At 34.8% G+C, this 23,627-nt stretch overlaps 5 protein-coding genes across 7 annotated transcripts; 3 read left to right on the forward strand and 2 right to left on the reverse strand.

The window, feature by feature from the left end:
• Positions 1 to 353: 353 nt before the first annotated feature.
• On the reverse strand, positions 354 to 2,666 carry LOC124214948 (XIAP-associated factor 1-like). Its single transcript, XM_046617742.2, has 3 exons — positions 2,165 to 2,666; positions 1,559 to 1,944; positions 354 to 1,471 (listed from the first exon to the last, which is right to left on the reverse strand). Exons 1-3 carry the CDS (start codon positions 2,197 to 2,199, stop codon positions 708 to 710), a joined length of 1,185 nt encoding a protein of 394 aa, XP_046473698.1. The 5' UTR covers positions 2,200 to 2,666; the 3' UTR covers positions 354 to 707.
• Positions 2,667 to 2,888: 222 nt separating this feature from the next.
• On the forward strand, positions 2,889 to 7,370 carry LOC124214952 (bolA-like protein 2). The gene is made up of 3 exons (XM_046617747.2): positions 2,889 to 3,260; positions 6,939 to 7,033; positions 7,209 to 7,370. The coding sequence occupies exons 1-3, from the start codon at positions 3,198 to 3,200 to the stop codon at positions 7,303 to 7,305; spliced, it is 255 nt and encodes an 84-aa protein (XP_046473703.1). The 5' UTR covers positions 2,889 to 3,197; the 3' UTR covers positions 7,306 to 7,370.
• A 79-nt stretch (positions 7,371 to 7,449) lies between these two features.
• Positions 7,450 to 9,282, forward strand: gny (ALG6 alpha-1,3-glucosyltransferase garnysstan). The gene is made up of 2 exons (XM_046617743.1): positions 7,450 to 8,337; positions 8,540 to 9,282. The coding sequence occupies exons 1-2, from the start codon at positions 7,450 to 7,452 to the stop codon at positions 8,798 to 8,800; spliced, it is 1,149 nt and encodes a 382-aa protein (XP_046473699.1). The 3' UTR covers positions 8,801 to 9,282.
• On the reverse strand, positions 7,675 to 20,546 carry Tpcn1 (two pore segment channel 1). Of its 3 annotated transcripts, none has more exons than XM_046617736.2 (12): positions 20,177 to 20,546; positions 18,001 to 18,215; positions 17,701 to 17,865; positions 16,764 to 16,889; positions 14,754 to 15,061; positions 14,290 to 14,570; positions 13,783 to 14,001; positions 13,597 to 13,716; positions 13,049 to 13,388; positions 12,464 to 12,765; positions 11,879 to 11,985; positions 7,675 to 11,653 (listed from the first exon to the last, which is right to left on the reverse strand). In XM_046617736.2, exons 1-12 carry the CDS (start codon positions 20,280 to 20,282, stop codon positions 11,408 to 11,410), a joined length of 2,535 nt encoding a protein of 844 aa, XP_046473692.1. In that variant the 5' UTR covers positions 20,283 to 20,546; the 3' UTR covers positions 7,675 to 11,407. The 3 variants fall into 3 exon arrangements, with proteins under 3 accessions (XP_046473692.1, XP_046473693.1, XP_046473694.1); XM_046617737.2 differs by having other exon boundaries at positions 18,001 to 18,182; positions 20,177 to 20,545; XM_046617738.2 differs by having other exon boundaries at positions 18,001 to 18,296; positions 20,177 to 20,545.
• Positions 20,547 to 20,956: 410 nt separating this feature from the next.
• RpL6 (ribosomal protein L6) lies at positions 20,957 to 23,591 on the forward strand. The gene is made up of 4 exons (XM_046617744.2): positions 20,957 to 21,066; positions 21,634 to 21,819; positions 22,558 to 22,831; positions 23,164 to 23,591. Exons 2-4 carry the CDS (start codon positions 21,634 to 21,636, stop codon positions 23,511 to 23,513), a joined length of 810 nt encoding a protein of 269 aa, XP_046473700.1. The 5' UTR covers positions 20,957 to 21,066; the 3' UTR covers positions 23,514 to 23,591.
• Positions 23,592 to 23,627: the final 36 nt, after the last annotated feature.

Genomic DNA, 23,627 nt, shown 5'->3' on the forward strand with positions numbered 1-23,627 from the left:
TATATTTCATATGAGTTAAATTAAAATACAATCTATAGTTGAGAACTTCCATCAATGGAGCTATAAAATAGCTGATAAATACTATGTGTTGCAACTTGATTTTATCATGGTGTGGGGGTTAATTTACTCTAATCTAGGATACTAACAGGAGAAATAGAAGAGTTATACCATGCATCTGACATGAGTAGGTGTTGGGGTTAACTGGCTTTTCTTCAATTGATGAAAATGGATGCCAAGTGCATTGCGTAAATTCTTTTTTCCAACGACTTGAATAGCAAAGCATTAATGCCTCGATTGTGTACATGATACTTTATGTAACAAAAGCGTAGTTTACAAGTTTTTTCGATAGCTGAGTACACAAAACAAAAAACCATACTGCGATACATAAATTATCAGATTGAAAATTTCAGATTCTCTATTTTTGAATTCGCCAATGGTGAAATTTTGGATTTTTTCCCTGTGAAATACACAGATATATAATATGGTATTAATCGAGTACTTTCATGAGGTTGAAACTCGTAATGTTAATTATTGGAGCATTTTTAGGAAACATGTGTATTTTACAACTTTAGAAATGGTTTAAAATGAAGCAAAATATTCTCAAATTCTACAAACTCAATCTCCTGCGTCATTCTGAGACTAAAATCCGTTCTTTTTTCTGCAGCACTGCGTTACATTAGCATTACTCATTTCGATCTCGTGTAACTTTATTGATCACCTGATACTTTGCATGACATTTGATGTTGCAGAACCTCAGCAAGAGATTTCAATTCGCCACAGAGCTCGCAAGGTATTGTTGCCTGTTGACCCGCAGGAGAACATAAAATTTGATGTGCAGCCAATCTGTGAGGGCTAAAACTTTCCTCGCAAAATTCACAGGGCAACTTTGTTGTAGAGTCATCCATTTGGCACAAACGAGTGGAAGATAATAGGCTGCCACGTACATTTCCGAAGCAATTAATGCGATGCCTCTGATAATCTATAAGTTCGAGTGATTTGTTACATATGTCACATAGAATACAGGACTCTCCCCTGGCCTGGGCTGCCAATATCTTATCAGCCAATGAAGACCTTAATGGATATCCTGAGTATTGAGTATGGTGTGTTCTATATTCATCAAAAGGACCAGCTGAATCACATGTGTCACGCGGAATAACACTTGTGTTTACCACATCTGCCTGGATAGGAACATCTCGCTGATCGCATACGGTACGATGAACTTCATAATCCCGTGAAGCAATCGACTTGTGACAAATGTCACATCGGACAACTGACATTTTTCTAAGTACAGGATTAGTGGTGCACCAGCCAAGCGTACATGATATCTGATGTCGTCTCAACTCATTTGGTGTAAACATACCATCACAGAATTCGCACGGCAATAATGTGGCATCCCCATTCTTGAGACTAGTTGCTCTCGCACTAGATGCAGTAGCTCCAGTTACTTCCCAAGATGCACTCGGTCCGGGTTCTGAAACGAGAAGAGTAGCAGCAACATTTGAACTTTGCTTCCAAGCAATTATTAATCGAGCTTAGATTGATCTCTATAACAACCTACCATCTTCCAATTTTAAAAACTTGTGGTTTGAATCTAAATGCAATTGTGTGTATTTGAACATCACATATTCTCCACAGTCTTCACATTTCTCAGTGCGAGTGCCGCAATAATCAGTGTGTGCAGTCATGTCGCTAAAAGGCAACTCCAACTCACAGTAAAGACAGGTAATGAAGCGTTTCGGGCATTCTGATTGCATATGTTTTTCAAGAAGTCTTTTCTCGATGCTTGCCTTGCAGCCTGAGCATGTCTCATTGGCATGCTCCAGACTGTTATGTTCACCGATATTATGTTTGGGTACTGGTTCCCCACATTTATTACAGAGTTCTATGTGTCTGCTGCAGTGCGCTGTGTGTGTAACATAATTCTGTGATGCAATTTTCTGTTTGCTGCAATAAATCATTGGTATTGAGTTAATTTAGAAATAAGTTATATAAAGAAAAATTTTCAATTTAGATACCAATCGCGGAACAAAAAGCTAATTTTTAAAGTATTAAAAATAGATGCCTGACATCAATGAGGTTAGCCGTAGGCGTAACTTCTCTCGAACTATTTCAACCATATTTAAACAATTAAAAATTATTTTGAACAGCGTCAAATGTATCTTACCAATTATCGCACGTTAAACTGTCATTTTCACTCATCTTTCGAATCGTTTAATCACAATACTTCAGGATTTCAACGATGCTTAGGCTTACTAAAGTAGCGTGCACGGTGCAACATAAGTATGTCCTTTACGGTCAAACATCAATTGTTAATTTCAACAAAACTTTGTAAAGTACCCGTATTCCCACTGGTAAACCTCGCTTTTTTTAACGCTTGGAATGTGTTCCCAAATTGAGATACCTTGTCCTGAAAATCGATTGGGCGCTACGTGGTTGTCACAAAGTAACGACGGTGGGCCTTGGAGCGTAGGAGGGTTCTGCCCTATCGTCTCTACCCAACGGAAGCTTAAGATTGAGTCGGTAGAAGGTGAGTACGTAAGACTACTTATCAATTGCGACTTAGAAATGTCGATCAGCCCGTGAGAAGACGCGTAACCGCGTCCACTGCCAACCGCCTCCGATGACCTCCGTGTTTTTTGATCTAAAATCGCGAATACCTCGAAAACTGTGATAGATACGGCAAAACTAACGAAATTCGGGAGGTTTCCTAGAGGGGAAATTACATCGAACAGGTAATTAGGCCATTATGAGAACTTCCGTGGATCCTCATTTTTATTTCGATTTTAATCTTAATTTTCAAACCTTAAATCGCGAATATCTCGAGAACGGTGATAGATACAGCAAAACTAACGAAATTTGGTAATTACGAATATTAATGTTATGGAATAGATCGAGCGCGTGTCGAAAAGAATCCCATTTCGAAATGAATAACCAGTACTCGGCCGGCAAGTGGGCCTGAGACCATGTGAATCCGTGTTAGCATCTGGTAGCATCTTTATCGGTGAAATCGCTCAATACGCCAGTATGGTGACTGCTTCAAATAATTATATTTCAGTGTGTGACACGAGGTTGTCATATACGTGTTAGAAAAAAGCAACGCAGCTTTTCGCTATTCCGCTGTGTAGGTAATTTTTGGTGTCACGCCGTACCGGTATAAAAAAGTAACAGAGAAAATACTTGTATATTCTAAGTCTACTATGCCATATTCCGCGGATTATATAAAAAATAAACTGTCTGATAAGCTGGATACCCTACACGTGGTAAGTGTATCTTTCTCCCGTGCGTAAGACCGTCGAATCATCTGCCACGTTAGTCGCGATTACGGCTTAACCTGCCATCGTTTGGTTACGGTATGGCCTCAGGACATGTGACAAAACAATCAATTAAATATTCTAAATTATCCAGTAGTAACAACCACATGATAATCCTGTAAATTGTCGGTATCAGCATCGTGAACAAGATCTTAGAAAATGTGCGAAGACAGTCGTGTTATTATTTTCCTTGTGACTGTACTGCTAAGGTGGTGTGCCACATATCACCCATATAGCGGCCAAGGAAAACCACCGATGTTTGGCGATTACGAAGCACAAAGGCATTGGCAAGAAGTAACATTCAATTTACCATACCAAGAATGGTACACCAATTCATCGAACAATGATCTACAATATTGGGGCCTCGATTATCCACCGTTAACCGCGTATCACAGTCTGCTATTGGGCTACGCTGCCAACAAAGCAAATCCAGATTACGTGAAACTTGGAGACTCAAGAGGCTTTGAATCCGATGGTCATAAATTATTCATGAGGCTGTCTGTGATTATTGCAGATATATTAATTTATATGCCAGCAATGTTCTGGTTTGTTTCAAAATTACAAATCACTGCCTCTGAAAAAGTGAACGACAGTGACTCAAACATTTTTGCCCTTAAAAAACGCGATTTCATTCTAATAACTATTTTGATTTATCCTGGATTGATACTCATTGATCATGGCCACTTCCAGTACAATTGTGTATCTTTAGGATTATTTGTCGCTGCTGTCACAGCAATTTTACAACGAAAATTACTTGTCGGCTCATGCTTCTTCACATTAGCACTGAACTATAAGCAGATGGAATTGTACCATTCCCTGCCGTTCTTCATCTACATCTTGAGTAGTAATATAGTCTATAAAAAACAATCGCTAACTATTCAATTCCGAAAGCTGGTGTTTGTTGCTCTGGTTGTATTGATAACATTTGCAGTAATTTGGAGTCCATTCCTATTAAGTATTGAAGTATTCTTCAATGTAATCGACAGATTATTTCCGCTTGCTAGAGGTCTATTTGAGGATAAAGTTGCAAACTTTTGGTGTACGGTAAACGTATTATACAAATTACGTGACACATTCTCTAATCTGACATTAGCTAAAATTTGCCTTGTAGCAACCCTTGTATCAGTTTTACCATCGAATTTAGATCTCTTCCGAAAACCGACCAATGAAAAGTTCATATTGTCACTAATAAATACATCCCTAGCATTTTTCTTATTTTCTTACCAAGTGCATGAGAAAAGTATACTTCTGGTTGGTGTTCCAGTGTTGCTTTATACCCATGAAGATCCTCTTGGGTGCTTTTGGTTTTCAATTATTTCCAATTTTAGTATGTTACCCTTGTATGCTAAGGATCAGTTACTTGTAGCTTATGTTGCTATTACTACCTTTTACATACTTTCTTTTTGTTGGATGTTCTCTAATATCTTTTGTCTTCCCAATGAAAAATCTGAACGCACTTCTGAAATGAAGAATGATTTGTCGAAGGCCAGTGGATCTTTGCGAAAAACTCGATCAAAAAAGGAAAGCTCAAAGCTAGACTCTTTTGAAGAAGATCCATTTAAAAATGTTAACTGGAATCGACTTGCAATTCGATTATTTTATGCTTCCATGGTGGGAATGTTATTTTTAACACTAGGGATGTTTTGCCTAAAACCACCTAAAAGATACCCCGATTTGTTCCCAGTTTTGATATCTTTATACTCATTTGAACATTTCTTTTTATTCTTCATTTACTTTCACTTCAAACAATTTACTTCGGATACTAGTAATAATAAAATTAAGTCTATGTAATACATCATCAATGGTAACTTAAGGGAAAACATACACTTGGTACTTATGAAGAAAATACAGTCTTAGACAGATGATTTTGAAGTAAAAGTGAATAACCATAAAAATCGATTTCACTATGCCCTTGGGGTTGTGTGACTGGCCTTTAATAAAATCTTCATAAAACTGTCAATTCAATGTGTTAATGCGCAAACAAGAAGAATCTAGTTATTAGTTATATCACTTAATTATACATCGGATTACCAATAAGACTGTATTTTGAAAAGATCAATGATTATTTATTAATAAACTGGCCACCTGTTGTTGGTCAAACTAATTGCTCATCGAGTTTATATTAATGGATCCTAATGACTTCATATGTTTTGTGGGTTCACTCTTTTTATTTCTGCATTAATACAGACATAAATTTCCCATACTAGTTATAATCATAATGTTAAAAATATAAAATAGGTATGGTGATTTCCACTTGTTGCGTTTAGTTGTTTTGCCCGAGTTTAATGTCATTAGAAAGGCTGATTTCCTAATTGGAAGTTGGTAATCACGCGCATATTGCCGATAGTATATTTGTGGTGACGGTCGTAATACATGTATTAATTTTGAACGCATAAGCAATACTGATTTCTTGTCTGAAATTAATTGCACAGCTCGTTGAATCAATTTAAAAAATATTATAAATCAATCATTAGTCCATTAGCTTATAGCCATTTACCACCACCACTTTCAAATATTTCTTTAAGTGGTTACACGAATTTTCCGCTCTATTGATAGTTCTAAAATGACATCTCACCCGAAGTGTAAAACTGACTGAACTTTGATCTCTTTTAACATTCAGCCAGGGATACAAGACTACAAGCTAAAACTAGAAATAGGACTTGGGAGAGAATTTTTAGTCAGTACCGAAAGTCAGATCCATCAGCTTCTACCAGATTTGCTGATAAATTCTGGGACTTAAGCTTAATTATAATAGTGGTATACGATTCACAATAAGTGTTTATTATAATTGTATACTGTCAACAATAAATGTGGATAATAATAGCAGTGTCACGTTAGAACAACCGATCACAAAAGTGTAATTTAATCAGGTGCTCCGTCGTTACTACTTGGGTGCTTTATTCAAGATATAAGGCCTCAATTTTTCGGATTTAAAAGTTTGGTTTTCATATTCCTTTGCTAATAGGATGTTATAGTAACAGAGTACTCACAGAAATCGATCAAATAATAATAAAATGTGAAAACAGCCCAAAAATTAGGTCCTTTTTAGGTGCTAATTAACGCATAATGGTCATTAATCATCCCCTCCATCACCCTGCACAAGCCTAATGGCTCATGGAGTCATATCCTATCGGGTAAGGGGGATGGTGTAAGTGATTATAATTGTTACTAAACTTTTTGTTATAACTGTTATTATTAATACTATTATTATTATTATCAATAATTAAAGATGACCGAACAGTTCTTTGTGTAGTACTCTATTAGAACTTGAGAAGGAGCACCTAATTCCTGTCTAAATGTACTTCCCAAAATATTTGTTGCTTCTGTACTTTTTGACACTACTCTGCTACCATGACGTTGTGTTAGTAGAGCAATGTACAAACGAAATGTAGAAACGATATAAAAATATCAGGCATAAAACTTTTGATTCGGCATGTAAGAACATCTAATTGCATTTTTACAGGTTCTTTGACATGGCTTTGCTGATATCATCCACATCCTGGAAAATGTTCCCAAAGTATACTATGTTATTATTACAATTTACTAATTGGCTTAGAGAAGGAAATTCCATATTGCGTTCCAAAATAAAATTTCTTTTTTCGAATCAATCGCTTTTTTATTCAACAGGAAGTTGTGGACGAGTCTGATGGTTGTGGGGGAAAGTTTGCTGTGCTAGTTGTCTCAAATGCATTCGTAGGCAAGCCTCTCTTACAAAGACACAGGTAAAGTAACTATCTGACCATGACTATCCCTACTCAATATTCTTTAAGAAATTCTTTAGTTAGATTTTGGTGTACTTCTGGCTCTGGAATATACCTTAAGAATGGCTTAATTTTCATTTTATCCAGATAGATGTCAAACACAACCACTGTTCATATGGATTCCATTTACTTTCAGACTTGTCAATTCAGTCTTGGAAGAAGAGTTAAAAGAAATACATGCTTTTTCGCAGAAGACCCTCACACCAGAGGAATGGGAAAAACGAAATGCTTAACTCTGCGTGATTTTAATAATACCGATTCAATGATAAATAAATATTAGCATTCACCGTTGAAAAAATTTCTATTCATTCATTTGCCAGTATCTAGTAGCTGCTTATGATACATTATATACTTCATAACTATTCGATGTTAATACTATGGCCAGCTTTAAAATAACAGCTCCTGGAAAGCTTATTCTGTATGGTGAACATGCTGTAGTTTATGGGAAAACTGCATTGGCTGCCAGTTTAGATTTACGTACAACCTTGGAGTTCGAGGAATTAAAACCTGACCAGTTGTACGTCTATTTGTTATTTCCAAAAATAAGTCTATCAGAAAAGATATCTATTAGAAAGATTGAAGATTATTTTTTCAATGACAGAGCATTGAAAATTGACAAGGATTCTGATCATTTTTATAAACATGTTCAAAACTTTGCTGAAGATGTAGGCTATGCAAACTTGCCACAGAAGTTGGCCATAGAAGCATTTTTCTATTTATTTATCAGCATTCTGAAGTACGACGAGGTCAAAATCAAACCATTTCGTATACAAGTAGGTACCATGCTGTCCGTTAGTTCAGGTCTAGGAAGTTCTGCATCTTTTGCTGTCTGTCTAAGTACTTGTTTTGTACATTACGTTAATCTACAAAAAAATGTATCTACAACATTGGACAAAACGCAGTTGGACGTAATATCCGAGTACGCATTAAAATGTGAAAAAATTATGCATGGAAATCCATCAGGTATTGATAACGCCATCTGTACATATGGATCAATAGTTGAATTTCGAAAGAATGAAATCTTACAACCAATTACTGGAACTAAAAGCATGAGAGTTTTACTGGTAGATACTAAAGTTCTGAGAAGTACTAAAGCTTTAGTAGAGAAAGTAGCTGAACTGAAAGAAAAATATCCAAAGGTTTTCCAACCAATTTTGGAGTCTATAGATAATGTATCACAAAAAGCTTTAAGCATTATAAAACAAATGAAGGATGTATGCGAAACGGACACCGCTGCGCTAAATGAGTTCTATGCCGAATTATTGGTAAGTTTATGTCTACAGTAATGCAAATCATAATTCAAGGAGTAGATAGAATCAGAGACTAAAGAGTATCGTAAAAATCGTCAAGTTTCAATCATTGGAAAAGAAAATTTTATTCCAATTGCTGAATGAAATCGCAAATTTGCCATTACTTTGATATTGATACATTATGACTACACTGAATGTTAAAAAAATTTCATTGCAGACATTGATCGACATAAATCAAGCTTTACTTGCATCTTGTCAAGTTTCACACTCGACAATAGATGAAATCTGTGCGGAGGCAAGAAAACATTCTCTTCGAGCAAAGCTAACTGGAGCTGGGGGTGGTGGATACGCATATGTTCTACTGCCTCCTGACACAAATGATGATACAATTACTGAAATTTCCAATGCATTTGTAGAAAGAGGGTATGGCATTGAACTCACCAATTTGGGGGGACCAGGAGTAATGATTGAAAGTTAAAATAGTAATAACTACTATGTGAAAGTTGAAGAAAACTTAAAATATTCACATTGACTGGTATCATTGGTTCCATACTATTAGCACCTATATTTTATTAAACTTTGTACAACTAAAGTTCATGTACGTAATTTTATTAGGTGTTGGAAAGTAATCTTTTAGCGAAAAATATTTCAATTATATGCTTTGATTTTATTGTGAATTTGACAATACTGATTTATAGGAGTTATAGTTTAGAATCATTTGGAATTTCACTTTTAAATTTCTATAGTTCATGAATATTCTTTAATCAGAATTGACAGACGAGTTTTGAATATAACTGATTTGTATACTGTGGTCACATCATAGCATTGAGTATAACAGAGGTCACAACATAGAATGTTAATAAATTATTTATAATTATAAGCTGCCCTAAATATGATACAATTTTTTTGTTAAAAATCCACAAAAATAAAATATAAAGTCAAGTTCGATTAACAAAATAATATATCTATGTTATTAATATTATGCTACCTAAAACTATAGTAATAAATAAACTTTTCACTCATAGATATCAATAACCCGAGGAGTTTATTTCAATATTTTTTCTTGAGATAGAAAACTTGTCATTAGAATGAAATTAATTCTAACCGTTCAAATGCACTTTGCATATGTAGCTGCTTAACAACGCATTGCAAGTAATAAATATTATATCAATGGAATTTGATAACTAGTGAAAACTAGTTAATGAGTCGAACAGTTTTCTTTAATCAGTTGGCTATGTCACATGAGCTATCAGCATAACACATGAATCCATCAATAACTATAAGCAGAATATGTTTGCCTGAACCACATATTAGTTTTCCACTTATACAATTTCTGAAAACTTACATTATCAACTTGCTTAAGTAATGGTAAAATAAATTGAGAATTAGACACAACCTGCAGATCTAAACAAAACATCTGTTAAAGAAGACATTCTCAAAAAATAAATGTAAAGAGTAAAATTTTCAAGAATGTAAGAAAATATGATTCTCTTTGTATCTACACTTTATCTCACAAATATGATTTAACCTACGTAATTATTTCAAATACTGGATCTAAATGGTCCTGTGTATGAAAGGCGTCACATATAATTAAAAATAATGCCCATCAATTGCAGAATTCCAAACGCGATTAATAAATACTAATTTTTATTAAACAAAATCTTAATTCATAACGGAAATTGTATATACGTACGAATATCGTATCAACGAATTATGAATAATTTATTACGTATGATCATATGCATTCGTATATTTTTAAATAATCTATTAATAACATTTACTTTATTAAGTAAAAAAGTCAGTTTAATTGCATGAAAGAGGCTCAAGTGATGGTCACTGTTTTTAAATAATTTTTGGAATTCAATCAGTATAACTTATTAAATACTACCATGCAACTCCAATAACCATTATAATTAATAGATATTCTATGGAAAAAAAGCTGTTTTGGTTCTGACCATTCTTTTCACAGGCTATCTTATGGTTACAGAGTTTGAGAATCACAAAGCTCCTCTATAACATGATATGCGCTAATGCTCGCAATGCACTCACGAGTTTTTTGATTCAAGACTTAGTATTTTGAATAATACAAATGTATCTCGTGTCTCGAATCACAACGAATAATTTTGTAGTACTTTCGATTGTACTATTAAATATACACGAATACCTCAAACTAGGTAATGTCCTTCATACATACTTATAAAGTATATTTTCATCTTTTGATTACGAGATATTTGGAATCTGTTGTCTAAAATGAAACAATTGCTTGAATAGTATGTCAAAAGATGGTGAGACATGAAAACTATTTGAAATGAAAGAGCGGAAGCTTGCTAATTTTTAAACAGTTAGATTGAAGTGATACATATAACTATAAAATAAATAAATCAAGTGTTGATAAAAGTGTCAGCTATCCTAAAACTAGAAAGCATTTAACCTTGATAACTATGCCGACAAAATTTCAGCTCTATGCGCCCTCATCAACTACAAGCATGCGAAGACGATACGTTTCAATATTACTACGAACTGTAGCAACAACGGCAATGAGTTTGCTAATATATTGTGAACATGTGAAGTATATTGCACACTAATATCTAATTAGAGATCAATAATAATATATGTATTCCCGTAAACTCATGACGATGTTTGCTTCAGATTAAGGCGACGCTAAAGCGTTGCTGTGAATTCCCAAAATTAATGGTACTAGAAAGTTCACAGCAAATAAGGATACACAAAGTCACAATTTTGTCGTTAATGGCTGACTCATGGTTATCTGGTCTATTTTAGTGTTTAAAAAAACGATTGCTATGGTTATTCCATCTTTGCATCTGACAAATTTTTGGTTGAGAAACATTTCAGAAATTCATGCTAGACCTACATTTTAAAAGGAAAACAATAGATTTGATGTACGAGAGATAAAACCATAACTTAATTTTTGCCGCACACCTCAATGTAGTCTTCCATGTAACTTGTTGGTATTTAATAACAAATTAATATCCAAGACTATCCGAATACCATCAAGCTGCTGAAAGCAACCTCTTTTGAAGTAGTGGATAAATTGTGAATTAAGAGATTAATTTAAATAAATCAGTTACGTAGGACTTGTAATACCGTTCTGATGTTGCGAAGATACTGTATCGCCATTTGCTACTACGTGGTCAGTACTTTGAATTATGTCTCCTGAATCAAGATTATCAAAACTGCCAATTGGACCAGAACCAATTTTTTTGTCCTCCAATGCTGCTTCAGCTAACCATTCGCATATTTCATGTGTATACATTCTGCGCTGGAGAACTTCTCTAGTTCGTGGACGAGATCCAATGAATGTTGTGACACCCTTCGCAAAATGAAGTAATCAATTAGTATCTTTCTTATCAATGCGTTAATGTTGCATTGTTTGCCCTACATGTATATATACGATGTACACACTGGAAAGTAAACTGGTGTTATGTTCCACTACAGTTTAACACTACGATTCCTCATACATATAACTGAGCTATACCTTGACCTTCTGCATGTTAGAAGAGTTATAGCAAACAATAAATGAAATTTATCAACTTACACCAACAACTAGAGTAGATCTCAGCTGTTCTAGTAAATGGAAGTCCTGAACAACAGTTTGCAGCTCATCCCACCTCAATTCCACTTCCTCATGCAACATCTTCTCCTCTATTATTGAAGTGCAAACATTTTCAGTATTATTTCATAACATCCCATTGAGGAATTCAGATTTGGTACGTAATTGATCTTTTGTACAAAATGATTTTGCTTTTTATGTATAGTACAGAGTGCTTTTATAATGTTGGCTATTGGTTTCATACCCACATTAATACCACTGGAAGTGGTCTCGTAAAGTAGTTACTGCCATACAATAAACTTCAAAAAATAATTTTCCCTACCCAGTCTCGCCCTAATTTTGTGTGCGTGTTCAAAGTGAGACCATTGAATCAATTGACTATAAAATGTTTCAGATCGATAAACACCTATCTATTCCAACAAATTTATTTTTTCCTTTGGAAAAAGAAGGTCATCTAAGAGTTTCACCAAAGAATTTTCTGACAATTCAAATTTAGTTAAGGAAGTTATAGGTCACAATTCATACCTTCTACTATGATTTGAAACGTAGTGGATTGTAAAATGAACGTACCGTCTCGTTTGGATGTTGACCTTTTATATTGAATCCTGAATCTGAATGCTTCCAGGAAACTGGAAACTACAATGGTCAGTACTATCATTGTGAAAAGGTAAAAGACCATGAAGTACACTCTCGTATACAATCCTGCAGTGAATGCATAAGCATTCATCAATATAAACCAATTGTTCACGACCGTCAATTCAAACAAAGTCATACCACTGGCCATCAGATTATCAAACGTGTTTAGATAATAATAACCCAATGCTGTACTTCCATTAGCTGAATATTTATAGAAATCTTCGACAGTTGTGTTACTAAAAAAAAATAGAAAATAGTGACTATATAATTTTGTAAATGGCTTCATGGATTAACCCTTAGACTGCCAGAAAGTGTAAGTATAGTCCCTGCCTGTAATTGGAACTTTACATATGTTAGATATAAGATACAGTCACAACATTTTGAGACTTTCTGAGGGGAATAAAGCTGTTAAAATCCCGGCAGTCTAAAGGTTAATCACTATTCAACTCTGCACTTTGCAATAATTTTAATGAATTATCCAACAATTTTGATCAATGTTAATAGCAAAAATGTACTCACCGGCAACAGTTACGCATATCATATCCCTCAAACATTTCCATTCCGATTATAGCAAAGAAGTAGTAAAGTACCAGCATAACAATGGCAGTTGAACACATCAAAGGGGACAGTAGTACTAGTGTACCAAATACATCTCGATATCTCTTTTTGATTTTGAACAATCTGAGTAATCTTAACGGTCTAAGTACAACTAGAAACGTGGCTGTTGGCGAAAGAAGCAATAAAAATCCGGCTATGAGTGCAAGAAGAGATGCGCCCAAATCAAAAAGATTCCAACCTGAGTTTAGGTATCTCCTTGTACCCAAACCTAACACTTTTACGAATGCTTCCAACAGGAAAACTGAAATAAAAGTAGAGTTTATTGGAAACGTGATGTATTGTGAAAAATATATAAAACGTAGACGGTGATTTTCAGTATTTTCTGTACACATATCGAGAAACGATTACGATATGTATAAATATTCGTTGAAATTTGTGTAATAAAAAATGAACTAATAAGTATGTGGAAGCAATGAAGCGATATAATAAGCTACTACAAAGGGACGTACTTGATACAAATAGGAATGTGTCCCAACTAGCTGCAAACGCATGGGCAGACTGCTGCAAACTTGTGGATGGTTCAATTAGTCGCACCACCATAGCTACACCATTTCCAATGATTGTTCCATCTGAAAAAGAATGTTTCTTTACAGCTCTAACTTATTTTGCACAATGTTTTTTCGAATGATACGTACAAACGACTGTTTCAAAGTACGGCCATACAATGGCTGCATGAGCACCCTTGCAGAGGATCTGTAGTGGCTGCCATGCGGCATGGTACCATGGAATACTAGAATACTGTGGATCCCATTCAAGCGTTGTAGCGTCGTAAACTTCGACAAATTCATCAGAACTCAGGGTACCGGTGCCAGACACATTCATGTGCCGAAACATCAAGATCACATCTCTGATGGCTAAAGGTTATTAATATTGTATTTATGTAGTTCCTCTACATTAAGTTTTTTTTCCAATTAAATGCAGTATAGATATGTTTTATTCAGGTTTCATTTGCTGTAACTATCACCTTAGATGAAAGGTTAAGGATCAACAAGTTGTGTTTTCCCCTCATTTTAAGCCTTATTCGCCGTGTGCTTTTTCCGATATTAAAGCTTGATACATTACTCGCATTTCACGAAGAAGTTTTTTATAAAATTCTACTGAAGGTTTACATATTTATAACTGCAAATATTGAAAGCAATTACATTTCTGCGGAGCGTAGTATCGCATCAATCCTCTAAACTGTCGAAATTGCATTTTATCAGGATTTTGCTTCGAAACTAGCAATTTAAATGCATGGTGGCAAGCCCTCCTTTTATGAAGTAATAATTTTTTGAATTTGTCTCGTTCCGCAGTGGTGAAAGTTTCATTCACGACAGCCAACATCAGGTTCATCATGACGTACAACATTGTACAGAGGTATGAAACAAAGTAAATTGCATACCATTTGTTTCTCGAATACGATGGCATCATGACATCTGGAAAGCTGAGAATATAGCCCATTTAATGCCTGGTAAACATTTTATATGTCTAATGGAATTTCCGCATGTAACTATAATAATACAATGACACTTAACTTGGTTTTTTAGTTACATTCAGTCTAACATTATTTTTTGTTTTTTTAATTATTTACACTCGCAAATAAACTAATCTTGCTGCTTCTACGTACTTAGCAGTGGTCAGTAGGACGAAAAGGCTAACAAAACTGTCTTCTAATGTTGCAAAATTTCTGTTCATCTCAGAGAACATGTAGTAGCCTAGTACCATGTACGTGATGATGAAGAACAAGAGTAGTCCCAACATGTCTATAATTGGTGGCAAAGTTTGCAATATTTGTCTGATGAATCTCCTCACTCCCCCGCAATATTTAGTATCCACTAAAAATATTGGCCTGAGAGCTCGAGTCACTCTGAAGTGTGATGATTGTCGTACCAACACTGTCATTGCCTCCACAAACATAATGGCTAATGTCATACACTGTAAGAATAACACGAATTTAGGTCTGAATTACTAATCATTTTTGGAATATGTTTCGGGCCAAGAGCCAAACATTTATGGCGCTTGTAAATATAAAAATTATTATATTTGTACATGATCACATCGTAAAATAATATATTTGATACATAATATATAAAAAAAAATGTACAAGAACTCTTCAACGACTGAGTAATGTCAGAAGAGGAAGAAACGGTCGATTGTGAGTTTGTTGTAAAACTAAAAAAAATACCAGATAAATTATAATCAATACAGCTGGACTGTAAGTCTGAAAATAATTATTTTGCATTGTGAATTATTAATTTAAGATCAAATACATTTCGGTTTTTGAAAATTAGTTTTCCAGAGATTTTCTACCGAAATGTTTCTCAATAAAATCACTGTGTTTCCAGTGTCAGAGAGTGCATTGTCCCAGAGAAGCTGAATGACAAGCCAGTGATATCCGTGCTCTATGTATTACAGATCTTATACTGTATGCTTTGACTAACAAACTTACGATTTGCATACAACTTACTATTGCTGGATATATAGTGTGCACTGATTTTGCCCCTTCCTCTTATTCTGCTATTAAAATGATAGTTATATCACATTTCCCAGACAAGCGGTTACTCAACTATCGAGTTGAATAACTGCAAGAGAGAGCAAAGGTGATAACACTAACACTACTAGACACAGATGAACGCATGAAAATTCTCCAATACCCTAACAGTAACACAGCCGGGAAAAACCCGAATTAACAATGAGATCACTTTTGGTTTACATGTGAGTAATACAGATTTTAAACTTTGATATTAAAAATCTCTTAATTATCTGAGTAGGTTCCAAGAATTCTAATAAGGACTTGCTCACATCGTAGCTCTTAAAGCGCAATGTATTGATAAGCTTGAATAAATGATATCTGAAAAGTAGGTTGAGTAAATTGCTTTCATTTTCTATTCTTTGAGTCTATAAAACATAAAATTTCGAATCAGTTGTTATATTCGTATGTACTACATAAACGAATTGTTGATGCGTCATGTAAATCGTAATCTGATGTTCCATACGTCAGCTTTGCACCGGATCAGTCTGGTATTAATATAAAGCGTATTAACGCTCATTCTTTTGTTATGTAACAGACAGCTGTAATGCAGAGTGAAGCATGGACGTTTGATATATGAACATTGAATAATAACAGGTATATCAACATATTATGCGTATGTCATAATATGAATGATATATTTAAAATATCGATATTACAGAACGAAAAAGAGAAACAAAGTATTTTCGAGCTAATTCAACATATCTGAAGATTTTCAAGATTTTAGTTTATGAATTGGAAACTCTGTAGGGAAAAAATTTAACTGAAAGTTTATATATCATGTCTACTGACAACTTTGCAGTCTCTAATAAGAAATTTTTTATTTAATAACAATCCAAAGAATATCATAACTATAATCCTCTATAATTTTTTATTACGTTCAATAAGTTTGAGTTGAAGCGACTGAAAAAAAGACTGCCACAAATTTTTTGGACTGCTTCAGTACTTTGCATTATAGCGAAAAGAAAAATGTATGTCATCTCACAAATAATTGTATCAGTCAATTACAGTATGATCTGTAATTTGTATTGATGAGATGGAAGGGCTATGAAAAAAAAATGTATGGCAAATGAAAAAGAAGCGAGTGTCTGGTTATTTTATATATACCTTAAGCATTGTGCGTTTGTGTTTCAAAATTGTTCCCCATCCGATCCATCTCAGTTTCAATGCTAATTCTATTCCTATTATGATTAGAGCCAGAAGCTCGATAGATCCATGCGCCCAGACGGGTAGCTATCCGGAAAAGAGGTAAATCATCATTATGCATATGCATAGAATAAAAGCACCTCCAATCTGCAGCTTCAGGTAAGACCAATAAAAGGTAGAGATCAAATTTGAATGACTCACGATCTAAGGTTTACAAGGTATCATAATATGGTGGAGGAAAAAAATTCCAATTTCAATATTGTTACTTGGAAAGTGAAAACAAAAAAGAAACGGAATGAAACTACTGACTGTACCTTGTGAGTAATAATAGCTAATATTTAATATGCATGAATTAAATGTGTGTGTGCAACTCTGTACACACATGAAACAGCAACAATCCATGGTTAACCATATATTTTCAGGGTCTGCTTACTTATTACAAAATTATTCCAAGTTTTTCGAATTATAGTCATGAATTTAAGTCCGGTATAAAGTATGGCCATAATCACACAAATATTTTCCAATGAATGCAAGATATAAAAATAATTCTTGGTAGTGAACAGACATCCAGTTGTCAAGTTACCTGAGATGCAACGAGGCTAAAACTAGCGGCCAAGTTTAGCAGCCAAACATTCTTATGTTCATTTGAATAAGGTGGTGAAGTCCGATGATAAAAATTCTGTAAAATACCTTGAATTCACATTACTTTTATAGAATTATGAGGATAAAACTGAACGACATTTTTATACTTCCAAAAAGTTTAACAGGTTTGGCCGCTAACTTCGGCTGCTAGCTTTAAAATCGTTGAAATGCAGTGTAAAAATTTCTACAAATTTAATTTCAATAATAAAACAGAGTAATAATTATGACAATAAACAACTTGAAACGATTTTCTGACCTTGAAAAGAGGCACTGCTGGCTCCTCAACAAATGCCAAGGCTAAAAGTATGAGGGAAGTCAATAGGTCAAGGCCATAATACCAGCTGTTATGCACCAAAAGGTAGGCTGGTAAATCCTCTGGATGTCTGGGATGAGAGTCAAACTTCTCATTATTTCGACCTTCCTGTGGACAAATAAAATTTTCTGAAGCCACCAAACTCTCCAGGTGTGAGTTACAATTTCTCTCAACGTGAATATTTATAATACTGATATGGAATCATGGCTTTTGAATGAGAGTACGTTCTTCGTCACAAGTTACCTCAAGAAATATGGCTGCTTCATGATAATTCATTTCCCAGTGTACGTCCGCATCTATACCAATTGCGTACCTCGCCAAAGCCGCATTTTCTGACAAAGTTTCACCATCCGTTGCACCAATTCTGTGACCGATTTCATTCGGAGTATCCGTATTTTCCCTTGGGGTCATCCTGATTCTGCCGTCTGAAGAAGCGCAAGACAACATAGACCCATATTCTAGAAAAAAATTGAAAGCACGCAGCAGGAATGAGACAAGCATGCGTTAGCAGCAAAAGCCTTCCTCCATGGTTAAGTGCACTGGCAGATGATTTCCACGATGTTCAGGGCGATGACCGATACCAGATTGATGGAGGTGGTAGTTGAAATAAAGAGAAAAAAAGGAAAGAAAATAAAAGAACAACATTTTACTACATGTTAACATCAGCCTGCATTTATTACATCCTACACACAATGCCAAGAATGGAAACTCTAAATTGATATTGTGTGGGTCTATGATAAGATCACGGTCAAAATTATTTGTAACAACTAAAACAACTCTTACTGACGGAATTTTAAATTACTGTATTTACATAGTTCACATTTTGTATTAATGGCAAATTAGTCACAAGGAATATAATCTGGCATGGTATTTTTTTTTTTTTTTTTTGTTTTTAGTCACTGTTAGGATACTTACATTTCATAAATTACAAGTTTGTACACGACTTTCTATAAACATTAATATCGTCTAAATATTCATGAGAACATGAATCGGATGCTGGTACATGATGTCATACTGTACGTGTATAGTTTGGAATTAGAGACAGACAAGCCTTAGTTCGAATGTTTCTATCAGTTTGAAATAAGTTGTGCGGCAAACATTTTCTTATCAAATATTTGAGCATAGAAACAGATTATATAGAGATAAAATTTAACACTCGTGTACTTTTGTACAGGAATAGAGATATTAAAAAATAGTCACTCTATTGACACGTTTGCTTCACGTAAGTGGGCGCAACTTCCATATTTACAAAAAAAATTGCAGAGTATTAACTACTGGAAATACATCCAAGCCTGAGGTAGAACACAAAACTATTTTTAGCTACTACTAATGAAATTAAAAATTACCATGCAGTGTGTAATTTAGTTCTGTTAGATAATACACATAATCCAAAATGTAAACTAACTATTTATTTGCGATATAATTTTTGATTCTGATGGTTCGTTAATTGGAATATTTTGAACCGTTATTTGACATAAAACTTTGCTGAATTGTCTAAATTACGCATCAGATCATCTGTTTTTAAACGGTCAGGAGTCAATGTATATCGGTTCCTATCTACATGCTCAAATTTTTTTCATACCTCAACAGAACTCGTATTTCGCAATAATAAAGTTAAAATATTACCACAAGCTCATTGTATTTATCATTGTATTAAATTGTAGGTAATTATTATGTGGAAGGATATTGCAAAATATTGTGAATAATACCATAAAAAACCTTGATCAGAAGTCTAAGCAATGTGTGGTGACTTGCATTAATATATTAGTGAGCTTTAATCTACCAAGTATTTGGTTATTTGAATTATTATATGTATAGGTTGATATCAGATTTGTGGAAAAATAAAACCAGACTATACCACACAAAGTCGCACTGCAAAATAAATACAGATGCTGTATTATCATTGAAAGTAATTATCAACTATAATAATTTCGGTTGAGGACAGAATTTTAAGACAATAATTAGCATTTCATTATACGTGTCCAATTGACAACTTTAACTGTATAAGAGTAGAGTTTAACATTTCCTGGCAATTGAATAGACACACAGACGTAATAAAAAAACTAATAAAAGAAAGTCATCATCCAAATCTATCTGCAAAAAGAGCTATCTTATCAAACTTTCAAATATGATTAGAGTACTTATTGAACAGCTAATAAATGTGAAAAAAATTTTGTACTTTTCACATAATTAAGTCATATCTTTGGAATGAGATGAAAACCGAGATCACAAGTTTAGATCCGGTTCGAGGTGGAGATTTAGAAAAGAGTAATTGAAGAAACTAAATCATTCACTACTGCATCATGTTCGAGTATGTATAATAAATATCTTTTGGAGCAAATTGCCAATTTAATCCAATGTAAAAGTTTCTTTTCGTTTTCACGTCCCGCGTAACGGAGGAATTAAAGCAACTGCCTACTTGGACTCGCTCCGTAGGAACCCTCTAAACGTAAAGTGACGTTTGGCTCATCGTCGAAACGCTGGTATCCGTCCGCAGATCCAGGACTTCTCGGGGACGAGGGCATCTTCGTTGGCAGCCTCGACTCCTGACAGCCGCACGGGTAACGAGATTCTCTCGAGTGGCTGCGCGCTCGGGAGTCACCGCAAACCTGACTCCTGCCTACGCTGTTTCAGAGTTGCGACGCGACTGACGACGAGTGGTTTTCTCGCGGATATGTTGCAGATGACTAATCCGAGAATTTTTTAACCCGAAGCCAGACAACGGAGATTCGGCCGTTATCGTGATATCCCCCCGTAGCCGGGGCTGACTTCACATCAGCGGACTTCGGGCATTCCGCTTAAAAAGGCTTCGGGATTGGTTCGCCTTCTGCGTTATCTCCGATCATGGCTTCGATCAGAGATAAAGTCCAAGCTGAAAATATTGGTCCATACTGGTTCAGCAATTGAATAGCACCGCAATGAAGATTTTTAATTTAACAGTGTTTTTACCAAATTGAAAACCACGCTAAGGCGTAGGAAAGTAACTCACATTGCTTGAATCAGAACTGACAGTCAGTTAACGCTGAAAGTTACGTTTTGGAACATTTATTAATTCTATTGCGACACGAAAATGTACAAACGTTTGTTGCAAATATCTAGCCACTATAAGTAGCAATGTTAAGACAGTAAAAGGCTTCATTGATGCCAAGTATGCAGCTATATGTTGGATTTGTCACGGAATATGTGTAATAATTTTTAAAATCGGCAGAAAACGCGCGTTGCGCCTAGACCGGAAACGTGTGCCCTAAGTGGTTATTTCCAGCCTCGTTCGGCAGATGGAGGCTCTTTCAACCATCCGCTGGCTTCGACGTAAGTATCAGCCGCCGTAATTTTCTTCAGAGAATCCAAATAATCTAACGTTCTTGGTCGTACTGGTTTGGGAGTTATATCAAATAACATCAGTTTAATTCGCCTACTTCAATTTGCGCCTAATATTTCTATAACTCGTCACATTTTTTGCATCAACAGTTAAAATGTTTATATGGCATGTCGACACGGACGTCGATACGTCTAGCTCACGTTAAATGCTGTTTATTCATTGTTTCGATATTTTTATATATATATCATCAATTTCGTACGTGATATCTTGTATCCAAGAGTCTATATAAAAACTGTGATCTCCAGTCTCTGAGATAAATGAGTTAATGCATTTGTCTTAATTTTAACTAAACATAACCTCTCCCCTAGATTACAGTGTGCATCGCCTAACGTGTCATTACAATTCAACTGAACAGTTCTGTGATGTGTTTTCATTACTGAATCAAGATCCATTAGACCATACAGGAAACTTTTCATATCCTACTGCACTTTTACGACTATTTTACTTTTGGGTTTTTAAAGTGTTTCAGTTCTGATTGAGTCATAATTTTATTACAGATGGTGGATACTAAAGCGAAGGCTCCGGCCAAACCTGCGGCTACTGAGGCCAAAAAGGATGGACGCAAGGCCCGTGGCAAACCAAGAAATCGTGATTTAGGAAATGGAGTCTACAGGTTCAGCCGAACTCGAATGTATCACAAAAAAGCTCTTTACAAGTTCATTGGCAAGAAGACCGAGAAAACTGTAAGTTAATGTTTGAAATTTAGTAAATGTACAATGTAGAAAAAGCCATCACTTAGGTTTTTTCCATATTGTAGTATTCCAGGTAAAACTTGCGTCAGATTATCAATTTGCTAAAAATTTTTTTTAATATGTTTTGAAAATGAAACAATAATAGCAAATTCTATCACTCAAAGAAATTTTAAAAACTTGAGTCTTGTAATTTTTCCTAATAATTCTTCATATTGATACTGAATATTATGAAAGTTGATGCTGGTATCAGTTAAAAACTCATAAAAAAATAATTTGATCTGACCAAGATTATAGGTAATAATCCCTTCTAATCCAAGGTGGTTCTTGCACATTATAGCTCCATAATTTAATGAAAGGGAAATTAAAGCGATGAAATTACCAACCTATTTGTTGTTTATCTAAACAAAGTGGGTGTGAAGTCGCAACATTTAATTGCCAAGAGTCGTACAAGCATTAACGCATAATTTTCTAAATCTTTATTAAAATTGGTTTTAGTAACCCAGCTTAACTGTGAGAAAGTTCTCTAGAAACTTTGTATATTTTTAGCATTGCTTAAACATCATTTTTCTCTCACACTGTTGTAAGCCGATATTGTAACAATTTTTCAATCAAAATAATGGTTTATCGGATGTTCTTTGATTTAAGGCAATTAATCGGCCCAATTTATAATTTGATTTTGTAATGAAATTTTGCTAAACCACGAATGTAAACTAATCACCTGCATTGTAGGTAAAGCCCAAGAAGCCTGTGACCATTGAAAAGAAGATTGGTGGTGATAAAAATGGAGGTACCAGATTAGTTCTGCTTAAGAAGAGGAGGAAGAACTACCCTACTGCTGATCCAGTCACTGTTCACCATGCAAAGAAAACTTTCCGTGAACATGTTCGCAGACTCAGACCCACCATCACTCCTGGTACAATCCTGATTTTGTTGGCTGGGCCCCACAAGGGAAAGCGAGTTGTTTTCTTGAAGCAGCTTCGAAGTGGTCTTTTGTTAGTAACTGGTAAGTGGGCGTTCCATATGTGCTCCTCACAAGTGCAGAAGAATTGAATTCATTCGAATAAACATTATGTATTGCAGTAGAAAATAGTTCCTCTATTTTTTCAGAAAAATAAGGCCTTAGTGTTTTATGTGTATTTTAACACATACGATTGAAACGACAGATGGCGCAGTTTCAGACATTTATAGTGTTCAAAAAAGTGTGCAGTAAAGTTGTCTTAGTTCATATATTTAGAACTACTTTGAAGTAAACAGAGTTAGTTTTATCTTTTCTGTTAGTATTTTATTGCCATTATCATTTTGTGAATAAATTGTCACACGATTAACATTTTACAGGTCCATTCCTAATCAACGCTTGTCCTTTACGTCGTGTTAGCCAGAATTACGTGATAGCTACATCGACAAAGATCGACCTTTCTGGTGTGAAACTACCCAAAGAAGTAGGAAAGGACGAATATTACAAAAGGACCCAGAACAAGCGTGCCAAGAAAGAAGAGGGAGATATCTTCAGCACAAAGAAAGTAGACTACAAACCTTCTGAACAGAGAAAGATCGACCAGAAAACTGTGGATACACTAATTATTGGAGCCATCAAGAAACACCAGGACAAAAAATTGCTCTTCACTTATTTGTCAGCGATGTTCGGTCTTCGAAGCAGCCAATATCCCCACAGAATGAAATTTTAAATCCATTTGATACATCATTTATGTGTATGTCACCGCAGTGTTGTACATGTGGAATAATAAAAAATTAAAAACTTGTCATAGGCTTGGAGCATTTATTTGCAGATAGTTTCTTTA

This window comes from Neodiprion pinetum, chromosome 3 (assembly GCF_021155775.2).
Source record: "Neodiprion pinetum isolate iyNeoPine1 chromosome 3, iyNeoPine1.2, whole genome shotgun sequence".
NCBI classification, from domain to species: domain Eukaryota; kingdom Metazoa; phylum Arthropoda; class Insecta; order Hymenoptera; family Diprionidae; genus Neodiprion; species Neodiprion pinetum.

Coding starts and splice junctions, on each gene's coding strand:
- LOC124214948 (XM_046617742.2), bottom strand. CDS start 2,199: ATGAGTGAAAATGACAGTTTAACGTGCGATAATTG. Junction 1,945..2,164: donor AGTTTAACGTGCGATAATTG/GTAAGATACATT, acceptor GATTTATTGCAG/CAAACAGAAAATTGCATCAC. Junction 1,472..1,558: donor GTTTTTAAAATTGGAAGATG/GTAGGTTGTTAT, acceptor TTCTCGTTTCAG/AACCCGGACCGAGTGCATCT.
- LOC124214952 (XM_046617747.2), top strand. CDS start 3,198: ATGCCATATTCCGCGGATTATATAAAAAATAAACTGTCTGATAAGCTG. Junction 3,261..6,938: donor AGCTGGATACCCTACACGTG/GTAAGTGTATCT, acceptor TTTATTCAACAG/GAAGTTGTGGACGAGTCTGA. Junction 7,034..7,208: donor CCTCTCTTACAAAGACACAG/GTAAAGTAACTA, acceptor ATTTACTTTCAG/ACTTGTCAATTCAGTCTTGG.
- gny (XM_046617743.1), top strand. CDS start 7,450: ATGGCCAGCTTTAAAATAACAGCTCCTGGAAAGCTTATTCTGTATGGT. Junction 8,338..8,539: donor AGTTCTATGCCGAATTATTG/GTAAGTTTATGT, acceptor ATTTCATTGCAG/ACATTGATCGACATAAATCA.
- Tpcn1 (XM_046617736.2), bottom strand. CDS start 20,282: ATGCCCTCGTCCCCGAGAAGTCCTGGATCTGCGGACGGATACCAGCGT. Junction 15,062..16,763: donor ACAAACGCACAATGCTTAAG/GTATATATAAAA, acceptor TTATTCTTACAG/TGTATGACATTAGCCATTAT. Junction 11,986..12,463: donor GTCAACATCCAAACGAGACG/GTACGTTCATTT, acceptor CTTCAATAATAG/AGGAGAAGATGTTGCATGAG.
- RpL6 (XM_046617744.2), top strand. CDS start 21,634: ATGGTGGATACTAAAGCGAAGGCTCCGGCCAAACCTGCGGCTACTGAG. Junction 21,820..22,557: donor GCAAGAAGACCGAGAAAACT/GTAAGTTAATGT, acceptor CCTGCATTGTAG/GTAAAGCCCAAGAAGCCTGT. Junction 22,832..23,163: donor TGGTCTTTTGTTAGTAACTG/GTAAGTGGGCGT, acceptor AACATTTTACAG/GTCCATTCCTAATCAACGCT.